Genomic DNA, 11,913 nt, shown 5'->3' with positions numbered 1-11,913 from the left:
GAAATCGCTTATTAGAGCAGGACGAGTGGGTGATGGCACAGGCACAGACGGCTGCGCAAGTAATGCAATATTGCAGATCTGATGGGGAATGATGTGAAACGGGGGCAAGACCAGCACATTCAAAGGAAAGAACTCACACAGGCAAGCAATGGTGAAAGATTTGCAAGCCTTATAGTCCCTGCAAAGAAAATGCAACTTATTAGATAATCATTGAACTCATTGAATAAATTACATATATTACTGATAATTTATCATAATAAAACACAACAGAGAATTATGCAGAATATGCAGAATTTACGTACCAAAAGACATTTCACAATATTGTAAGCAAAGTAACGCGCCATGACTTGGATCCCTAATTTGCATTGTAGAATGAGCGAACAGTGTAGACAGTTTGTGTGATAGTTGAGATGAGTAGGATCAATCCTACTAGAACTGACAAGATTTTCCACGGGCTGCTAAGATGATTTCTCTATAACTTCGCCATCCAGACATGTCGCTTCTTTTTGCAATGCTTCGTCAGTTTGTCAACTATTTCTGCATAGTAGTAGTTCGACAATATCCTATGTTTGCACATATTGTTGAACATGGCAGCGATAACTTCATCATCACCCATGAGGCTTTCGATTATCCCGTGGTGCCGAAGCAGCTCAACATCCTTTGGGGTATTTACCAGATCGTCCATGAAACTCATGTAGTCTCCTATATATTTATTTTTTCGGACATAATGTTCTTCATATGCAATTAAATTTCGAAATCGCCCTTCTGTAACATCTTCTATTTTGATGATTGGAATCTTTAAAAGCCCATTTTCAAATGTGATATCATAAAACTTACTTTTCTCCACACCCTTAAATCTAACTCCTAATTCACGCAGTTTTGTGGCAGAATACTTTTTGATACTCTGCCCTTGCTTGGGTGGTGAGTCACTTTCATCTTTCATTTCCGAGATCTCCACAACCAACATGAACTTGCGGACAAGATCCAAAATATGCTTAATATCTGTGAGTTCCTCTGGGTTTAGTCGTCTACCTTGAAATGTACGTTTAGGCCGGAGAAGATTGGAGATGCTTTCCAGTGCATTTTCGCATTCACCTGGGCCAACATGTGAACTTAAGTGCCCATATGCTGGGAGATACTCCACGGCCCCATAAATAAGGTGGACCGGTTCAGGCCGATCACCAATCATGAAATGTAGACGCTCCAGAACAAAGAATGGAATTTGATTTTCAAGTAGCATTAAATCTCTCGCTAAGGACACACGTACCCAATCAGCTTTAAATAGTGGGTCCGCTTCTCTTTCAGGTTGATCCCATGCAGCTTTACGGAACAGCTCAATGATAAAGCAGCCATCAAGCAACAACATTTCTAGGAAGACATTTTTCTCAAGGGCGATGGGATCTGCATAGTAACCACGAGCCTCATCTTCCAATTCTTCCAAAACCCCAAGATACTCCCTTATTTGGTCAAATTCGGTTGGACCTTCTTTTTCCTCCTTTCGTTTCAGCAGATCTTGTAGGTAGCGCAACTTATGTTGTTCCATATATTGAAGTTGACTCTTGCGTTTATCATGATAGTATGGTCCAATCGAAACCAACACAGGCTCGTACACCTCTTTATTCGCAGCACGTAGTTGGTGATGAACCTTAAATATATGAGGCTCGTACACCTCTTTATTCGCAGCACGTAGTTGGTGATGAACCTTAAATATATAAGGCTCGTACACCTCTTTAGTCGCAGCATGTAGTTTGTGATGAACCTTCGTTGGCCTGGTGGAAGCTGGCAGCTCGTCTAGCGTTTCCATGATGTTTATTGCGATCTTGTTCGTGTTCCAACCTCTCCCATTTGGCTTCAAATTATAACAAGATGAAGTAGCTGAATTAGAAAATATCCTAATATTCATATATATGTAGAAAAGTAGAATTCACAGGTTAATAAACTATCATATTTCCTGCCCCCAAAAAAAAATTATCATATCACAACACGTACTAATTGTCTTACTTTCACCATATATATATATATATATGTATAAGTATATTGCGCAGAAACAGAATAATATGGACATGAGATCATCAATTTGTTAGAACGTTTACCTGGAATTTGGTATGGCGGCTCTTTTCCGATTGGGAAGAACCATCGAGGATCTTCATATGGTTTTGGTCTTTTCTTTTCCGTGTGGGGAGACACTCTGTTTCATATGGTTTTGCTTGTGTTTCCGTGGCAAGCTTGCACGGGCATTCAGCGATCCCGCTTGGGATCGCACTCATGATCTTAGCAGTCCTAGTATTCTGCTTAATTGTAACAAGAAGATACAATTAAATCAGAAAAATATCTGAATTATATATGACTGAAGTAGAATTCAAACTTGTCATTGTAGCATCACATCACAGTGCGTACTTGTCTTAATTTCATCATATATATATATATATATATATATAGCCATTAATAATATTTGAAGTAATATTATATATATATATATATATATATATATATATATTTGAAGTGATATTTTCACTTATCTACAAAAAAGAAAAAAAGGCATAATTTTCATATGCAAATTTTAATTACTTCTTGTTGGTCAAAACATTTGATTCACGTCCTCCTTTAATTCAAACGAGACCCTAACAGTAACATCGGCTCTTTCATGTAAAGTTACATTCTCTTTAGTCTATGATTTTCTTCAACCGAGTGGACTCGTGACGTTATCAACCTCGCACCATCTGGCAATATACATAAGACTATCTTTTTTTAACAATATATATTCGATGGAAAACCTCGCAAATTGGTTCTTAAATTTAAAATTTATTTATTATTTTCACAATTTTGAAATTACAATTGAAGATTTTCTCAACTTAGAACTGCTCATCTATACTACTCATAACTAGGTGCAGATTCGAGCTTTTCCGAAAGTATAAAAATTATAAAATTTAACTTACTCGATATTTGTGGGAAAACCTTTTTATTAGTTGAGTCAATTATTTTTTAAGAAAATATTTAAGGTTTGTTCATTTTTCAATATAATAATTAAGTAAGATCATAATGTCATTAATAATATTAATTATATGAACAACCAAAAAGACGTTCAATCATGAGATGAGAGTTATAAATTTGGGCAATGTGGCACAATCATATCCTCCATCTCGGCTTTTATATTTTATAATTGTTATGAAATATTTTTTTTTTATTTTCTAGAAAAAAATACTTCATATGAAAAGTGTAATTGCTATACCCTGAATAATATACCCTTTCATTATAAAAGTTCATGCTATTAAAAATTTTAAATGAATATTGTGTACAGAGTTTTTACTCTTACTTTATAATTGCTCCAATTTAATTATATTTATATATTAACATCGATAATGAAGAATTTAGTGAGTAGTATAATTCATTTTAATTTTGCTTTTATTAATTCATTGTAGAAAAATTTAAGACAGTGTAATTTATTTAAATGTAAATATGAAAACTTAGTTGAAAATTGACTATTATTTTCATTATTATCTCCCAAATGTATCTTTAAATTTCTAGAAACGACATCCATATCAATTATTGTGATGTAAATATTATCATAGACTGCATTTGGACGTCCAACAGGACATGATATAGGAGGGCGATGGGAGAGGATTCAAATCCTAATAGTGAATAATATAAATAAAATATTCGGTGCATGTGAAGATTTAGAATTAGGACATGAAGGTGAAAAAATATGGGTGTCCCAAATTTTTTTTTTCAATAATATAGAACAATCTTTTGAAATTAAATTAAACTTTCAAAAATATTCTAAAAATTTAAAAAGAAAAAGCTAAAGTAGCGAACTGAATTGAGAGAGGGACGGCGGGCCTGACGCCACCGCCACTCAATGCAAGCGTATTTTCGTCCTTTTCGCATGTTTTATTATCCTAATAAGAGTGTAATGTCCCCTGGGCAGGATTATTTTATTAATGGAATATCTTGTCTTGTCCCGATCATTATCCCATCCCGGTCTCCTCCAAACATAGGATAAGGATTTCATAAATCTTATCCTGCCCCATATCCCGACGACCAAACATGCTCAATGTAAATATTGATGGAGGATCAGGCTACGGCCCCCTTGATCACCGAAAAAAGAAGATGGAATTTCATTAAAAAAATGCTTATTGTGTACATCTATCTATTTTCTAATCTAAACAAAAATAGTTAAATATATCTTCATATTTTTATCTATATTTTTGCTCGAAAAGAAAATCATTACTTATGATATTCATCCAAAATTAAAATAAAATGATTGATTACATGATAATTTGTTCATTTGTGTAAACAGGCTTGATTATACAGTGTAATAACAAGAATAATCACTGAGTAGAAGAATTTATTGTATTTTCTCATGATCGTGCTTTCCTTGCGTTATTGATCATGAAATTAGAGTATTCGTATAATTTTAATTTGCTATTTAATTTACTAAAGTGCAATTATATCAACACTGAGTCACTGCAATTATAATTTTAGACTTCCAAAAATTTTTTAATGCTAATTTGATTAGAGAGTAAACATACATGATATAAAGACTAGTATTCCAGTAATATTGCTAATAATTTGGAGATTCCTTACAATGCTGTAAGCCTAGTTGTGGTTCTCTCGATTCCGATTTATGGGGCACCGATTGCGGCCATTGCACCCCCAATTGGGGTCACTGCTAACACAGAGAGCACCGTTGACCCTAGTTAGGGTGGTGGTGGCTATGATCGGGGCACCCACCGTTGCCCCTTTCCCTTTTCCTTATCGATTTTACCTTTTTTTTTCTTTTTCTAATATGGCGGTGTGTTCCTCACCGAAGGCGATTACCGCCCCTGTCAAGTTGGCTATGACCACTGAGGTCATCGGTGATGCTGCTTCGGGGTGGTAGCCAAAGGCGAGGCCCATGCCTTTGGCCACCCCTCTTCCTTAGGGTTTCGTTTTTTTTTCAGATTTTGTTTTTAAATTTTTTTTATGAATTTTGATTAAAAATTCAGATGGGCCCACTCGACCAGCTTTCATGTGTAGTGTGGCACCGTTAAGTGGCATATCAACTCATTCTGTCAATTTTGATGGAATAATTGACGCTGTGGTAGACGCGCAACAAAATTAGCGAGGAGTGCATTTCTATGGAACTTTTTAAATGCCGTGCCAAAATTTAAAAAATGAGTAAAGCTCGTATTTTTTGGATTATTAAACATTCATTTTATGGTTAAAAAAAAGATCATATTTTCACAAAAAGATGAACAGGAGTCATGCAAGAATAACTTTTTCTTTTTCTTTAATAAGGAAAATATATATTGGGCAGGACTAATAATGTTATTGGGTTACAAAAGGGGGCTAATTAAATTCGCTTGAAGACAACATTTCTTAGTCATAAGATTGAAGAAAGTGTCAAAACCTTCGTCAAACATCTATTTTGTAACTGAAAATGATTGGTCGAAATTACATGCAATATCGTCCAGAAAAAAAAAAGGTTAGTTTTTCATTTTTGAAACATTATTATTTTATTAAAGATTAAATTTTAAGTCACGACTTACCCTTTTTCTTCCTAAAACATTATTTATTCTCTCCATATGTGTATATAGATCTATATATTCCACATCGACATAAATAAAATTACCTATGTAATCTATTATATCTGCATCTATAATCTCGAGTACATTTTTTGCTGGATAAGCTATATCTATAGTAAATTCGACTTGAATACAGTAAATAATATTAATGATCCTTCTATAATTAATTAACAAAATGAAAATCAAACAATAGAAGACGAATAAAATTGAAATCTTAACACTCTAATCCTATATACTGAAAGATAAAACAAAGTATAGAAATAAATTTGATGGATAATATATATATATATAGAATATCCTAAATATATTGATATATTAATATTAATTGTTATAAAATTAAACAATCTACATAAGATGATTAAAATTGGGTTCGGAATTTTATGACTTGTTTGGTTTCAAAATGTGATCTTAAAATCACACTTTAACTTAATTGTACCCACAGCAAAACAAAATAACTCATATAAAATCAAAGAGTGGGCCCATTTATACCACTCTTTTTTCCACAACAAAACAAAATAACTCATACAAAGTCAAATGATGGGCCTCATACATAACCATTTATACCACTCTTTTTCAAAATCAAAATCTGATTTTAAAATTTTACTTTGAAACCAAACGTACCATTACCCAACACCCTAATCCTAAGGATTGGAAGATAAAATAATACAAGGAAATACATTGACTAGGTGAAGTATGAATGTCGATTCATTCTTCAAACATTAAATCGTAGTTTATATTTTCTCATATGACAATCGATATAGATATGGATTTCGTCTTCAAATATCTAATTTCGAAAATAAAAAATAAAAAATAGAATTTCGGTACTACTAATAGTCAACTAAATAAAATACCAAAAGAATAGCAAATGCCCTTTTCCAAATAGTGATAATTACTTAATTATCAAGAAAAAAAATTTAGAATTGCTAATATATTTCCCAATTTTCTTAATATTTGAAAATTTCCAATATTCATACCTCTATTATCATATTGCCATTTGATAATTTTACATAAATATTTTACTAATATGAACATATTAAAATCTTGAGTATTTCTGCCATTGGATTACAGTCAATAAATCCCTTAATTATAAGTTATTTATGTTACTTCTGTGTAGTGAAATCTTAAGCTGTTTTATTTCGTATATATAATTTCATTACATTAAAAGGATATATTTGGTTTTGTAATGAATTACTATGGTACTTACTTACCAACACTACTATCTCATATTCTAAGTTTTCTATATAATTTCTAATATGAATGCTGATACAGATTTAAAAATTCTTCAATAAAAGTAAGTCCTGATAGGCAACTCTTTAACTTCGATAAAACAACGTTGACTTATTATTTAAATTCATTTATTGAAAATTCCAACACTTTATAATTGTAAAGCTTATAAGTATATCAATTTTACAAATATATAATCTTAGTAAAGATGAATTAAATAATTGGAACATATGGTTTACATTATTAGATCTTAAGTATCACAGATGCTATTAATAATGATGAAAAATACATAATAAAATAAATAAACTATAATATTCTCAATGAAATAATCCGTGCAATGTAAGGGTTGAAATAACTAGTATAAAAAAAATTAAAAGAAAAAGGAGGGAAAAATGAGGAGAAGAGAGGGTCCCCTCGGGCGGGAAACCATTTGCTCCGGGGATGAGTAAATGACAATTTTAAAAAGCAGAAGAGTGGGTCCCTTCGGGTGGGAAACCCACCCCACTCACTCCACGGATGAATAAATGACAGTTTTAGTTTTCTTTAAAATTAAGATTAAGATTCTGAAATTGCATCTATGAAAAAGACTAAAAATTAAACTTATATTGAAATAAAATAATAAGTGCGCCGAGAAATTAAGGGAGCAAAAACTAGAATTGGTGGATTATTGAAATAAATAGAGGGGAGAGAGTTATTCAATAAAATTATTAATTTGCTCAAAATTTGGTGGTTAAATTAATTGGAGACGATGTGTTATGGATAATTTGGGAAATGAAAAATGAGCTCAAACAAGGGATTTTGGCTTCATATAGTAGAATGAATGGATGTTATAATATCTCCTTATACGCAAGTAACTTCTGGATTTAGACATTACTTTGAGTTTGAGATTGTAATGTAAAATTTCTAACCGCGCTTGTTCCGTTTAAATAATATCTCGGGTTCGAGTCACTGTAAATACAAAAAATCCACGCTGAGTGAGCTTTACCCCTACCTAGCTTGATTGGATTAGTCAGGGCCGGGCTTTCGGATACCATGGTTCGCATCGAAAAAAAAAAAGTTCAAACATCTTCCACCCAAAAGAAAATTTTCAATTATCAATTTGCTAATTTATTTTATACGCAGTATTTCTGGAATAAGTATGTTAGTTTTTTTATAATTATTTTTCAATGTATTACAAATGCAAAATTGAAGTCATAGTATACATATGGTAATATGTTACTCATATTTATCAGTGTCAAATATATAAATGCACTCGTCAAATTGCAACAGTTACACATGCAGCACTGTTTCTACGTTAACATGTACGCAAAAAAAAAGTACGGATTAAAGTATGTATATATATATATATATATATACGCGCAAAAACACAGAATAGCATGGACATGAAATTATCAGTTTGTAAGAACGTTTACCAGATCCCTGTCGCTTATTTCCTCGACGCTTATTTCCTCGTCAGACATTCTCTTTATCATTTCTGGGAAATGGATAGTGATTGGTCTGCGAAAGGAGTGCGATGAAGTCCCACGGTTTTCTCCATTTATATATAGACTGGGGCATCACAATTGGCAACCAGGCGTTTGTTGTGCAATAAATATAAAATTGGATATTTTCGATGACCAAGAAAAACAAGTCAAGCGACCGTACCTCTTTCTTTATTTTTCTCCTTCAATGTGTAGGCCCATCGACAGGCTCTTGCCTTTCGTCCCTGTGAGCTATATTTATGCAGGTAGTTAGGAAGATGTTTGTGGTAGGTTTGATAGTTTATTGGGTAATAAATACAAAACTAGCTATTTTACCCGCGTATTGCACGGGATTATTATTCATGAAAAAAATAGAATATTTTATTATATAATTAGATCTTTAAAAATACTAATTAATTTATGATTAGATAATAAATTTTTTGATAATTTTTAAGTTTACGATTAAATGAAATGAATAAAATCATTTCAATCAAACTACCTTATTTACATAAACAAAAAACTATTATTCATTGAAAAGAAAGAATCATTTATATATTTTATTAATTTTTTAAAACTAGTTGAGATGCCAACATGTTTTGCACGTGATGAGACTATCTATCATAGGTATATTTATCATAAGATGGAAGATTGCTTTACAGTATAATAAATTGAAAAAGTGAGATAGAATAATTTTATGTAATTATGACTTGATTTTTTTATCATTTACTTTCATTTTCCCATAATTTACTTAAGGTATGAGTAAATTTCCTTATAGTTTTGTCAAATGTATTGGTTTGCATGAAAGTACAGACCACACTTTGAATAATTACGTCATAAAATGTAAATTGGCATAACACCAAATAGAAAGTCGAGCAGATGAGTGACCAGACATCAAACAAATGGGAGATTAACCATTCTCTTTGCACCGCTTCGTGTTCCTCCCGTATTTCTTTTTTCTTTATTTGAGAACTCTGGATTTCTTCTTCACCTTTCTTGTTGAATAGCATTCCTTAATTTTCTTGGCCTATGTAGTGTACATATATATATATATATATACATATGTGTGTTTGTATGAGATTATTGATGGGCTCATGGTGCTTGCGTCCTGGCTACTTGCTAAAATGCCGAAACCCATCCACTTGCGTTGCATAGGGCAGAAGAAGATTTGTTAATCCTCTTGCATTGCTACTTGCTACAATTTGCGGTATTTTACTAATATCTCTACTCTATAAAAGGAGGCTCACATATTCGGCAAGGAGGGAAGAAGAGGAATTTTCCCCACGAAAAGGTGACAAAGAGTTAGAGAAAGTAGGGAAGTCAGTGAAGTATGATGGAAGCGAGCAAGAGAGGATGCTCCGAGTATTCCCGGAGTTATGTATTTGATGATGTAAAACAGAAGTCCGATTTTTGTATCAACATTTTGCGCCGTCTGTGAGAATCTTCGAAAAGAAAAGATATGGCTCAAGAACATGATACAAGTAAGGATGCTCTTTCTCCAAGTAATCGAGGTCCACTAAACCAGTTGAAGGTATCAAAGAAGATGCCTGATCATCAACACTCCACGGTTGCACTATTTGAACGATTCCAAGGATGGATTGCTGAACAAGATCGTGCTTCCTTAAAAAGTCTGCCCGTGGTAGCAACATGTAAAGATGGACATCAAGACGACAAGCCAATTCTCAAGAAAGAAGGAATTAAAAGGTCGAGAGGTCCAACACGAAATCATAAAGAGAAGATTTTGAAGGCCTTCAAAAATAGTCAGATGAGTAAATTTTGGTCTTTAGATACCTATATAAGAGAATTACCTTTTGTTGATAGCATTACCCATACTTCTCTACCAAAACTAAAAGTACACGCATTGAAACAATACAACGGAACATTTGATCCATCGAAACATATTGAAAGGTATCGTCACCTCATGGTGTTACAAGATGCTTTGAACGCCGCATTGTGTCGAGTGTTTCCTTCTATTTTGGAAAAAAAAAAAACTCGAGCATGGTTTCGAAATCTGAGGCCCAAATCAATCGGCTCATTCAAAGAACTGTCTCAAGCATTTCCGAAACACTTCGCAAGCTTCGTGAAACAGAACAAAAAACCTAGGAAATTTGATGCAGGCTTTACAGCGAAGTGAAGGAAGCCTATGAGACTATATCCAATGATTCAGGGTCACAACAATGGAGATCCCACAAATGGAAGAATTAGTAGTAATATTTGCATTTATTAATGGGTTAAGAGACTCAAGGTTCAGCTATTCACTCTACAAAGGACCCCTGAAAGACTTGGCGGAATTATTAGAAGGGGCACAATGTTGCCACGAAGCTAAAGAAGCCACATCATTGAAATGTGCATCGGAAGTGTATGAGTTGTTGGAAAGCATATGGGATCAAGACTATCAAGGACTGAAAAAAGAAAATAGCATCGAATGAAAGTTTGACATTCCCCAACTTCTAAGCACTTGAGACATCAAAACTTGGAGTGGGGGCGAAAAGATGTTCCGACACTCTCATGAGAATGGAATAAACCTTTGAGTTAATTAAAATAATAGTAGTGTTGTATTACTTTTATCACAAATATACACCAAAGCAGATGTACGAGGGGACTACGGGTCTGTGAAGGTCTACGAACCCGATAGACACCCACGAGGTCTATCAAGAACCTACGAGTTCCTCAACTACAAGATCGACAAAAACTAATAGAGGCCCACGGGTCGATAAATAATAAAAACTTACAAATTGATAAATAAAGAACTATATTTCAATCAACAATTAGGTTTGTTTGGCATTTGAGTTGAGTTTTAACTCAATTCTATTTTAACTTTGAATATATATAAATTAATTGGGTTATAATGATTATTTTGTTGAATTATGAGAAAAAGTATGAAAAAAGTCATGAATAGTTGAGAGAAAATAATGATTGTGTTATTGAATTATGAAAAAGTAATTAATAGTCGAGAGAATTTAGTATTAAAAATTTAATTGATGTCTTATTCCCATTTTCATGCAAACAAACGAAAAAGACAACAGGAGGAGGGGCATAACAGAGGGGAAACAAAATGAAAAAAGGAAGAAAACGGGACAGCAGAGAAAGGAGAGGGAATAGACCTTCGAAAAAAATCCTCAGCTCAGTCTGGTGGCTCACGAGGGAACCCTTGGTTTTCTCTCTGACTCCTTTTCCGCTAAGCTCGTCTCCCACAGCTCCCCTCTAACCCCCTCTCAGCTCCCCCAACTGCCCTCAATTCCCCGATCTCACAACTCTCTCACACCCTCAGCTGCCTTCGGCTCCTTTCCCTCTCGGCCTCCCTTTTCCTGCATAATAACAGACCACCTCAGTTCTCCTTAGCTCCTTCACCTTCATCCGAACTTTATCCTTCAGGCACTCTCTCACTCGTTCGACCACCTAAGTTCCAAGAGTGAAGGCCAGACTTCTCTGTCCCCGCAAGCTTCTTGGAGTTGCCTCCCATTGCTGTCTGGCCCCGGAAGTCTAGTGCTCTTCTGTTTTCTTTTTCCTTGTGCAGGTGCCGCAGCCAACTGTTGTTCCTCGAGCTTCTCTGAGCGTTGTGCAGCTCCGTGAACCATTTTGGAACCACCGCATCGAGCCACCAGAGCTGTCCTTAGCAGTCCATCCCGGTCCAGCAATTCACAACCCCTCCCAAGTCTTTGTCAGGT

General features: G+C 34.1%; 1 protein-coding gene across 4 annotated transcripts; it reads right to left on the bottom strand.

Moving 5' to 3' along the window:
- Window positions 1–38: 38 nt before the first annotated feature.
- LOC116215432 lies at window positions 39–8,428 on the bottom strand. Of its 4 annotated transcripts, XM_031551146.1 has the most exons (5): window positions 8,201–8,374; window positions 2,094–2,288; window positions 1,268–1,849; window positions 1,033–1,095; window positions 45–178 (listed from the first exon to the last, which is right to left on the bottom strand). In XM_031551146.1, exons 1-5 carry the CDS (start codon window positions 8,258–8,260, stop codon window positions 170–172), a joined length of 909 nt encoding a protein of 302 aa, XP_031407006.1. In that variant the 5' UTR covers window positions 8,261–8,374; the 3' UTR covers window positions 45–169. The 4 variants fall into 4 exon arrangements, 3 of the variants coding, with proteins under 3 accessions (XP_031407006.1, XP_031407004.1, XP_031407005.1); XR_004158463.1 differs by having other exon boundaries at window positions 39–178; window positions 303–1,849; window positions 8,201–8,428; XM_031551144.1 differs by having other exon boundaries at window positions 1,033–1,849; window positions 8,201–8,422.
- Window positions 8,429–11,913: the final 3,485 nt, after the last annotated feature.

Source organism: Punica granatum, chromosome 7 (assembly GCF_007655135.1).
Source record: "Punica granatum isolate Tunisia-2019 chromosome 7, ASM765513v2, whole genome shotgun sequence".
NCBI lineage: Eukaryota > Viridiplantae > Streptophyta > Magnoliopsida > Myrtales > Lythraceae > Punica > Punica granatum.
The sequence above is the reverse complement of the archived record's forward strand: the minus strand, read 5'-3'. Positions and strand labels throughout refer to the sequence as shown.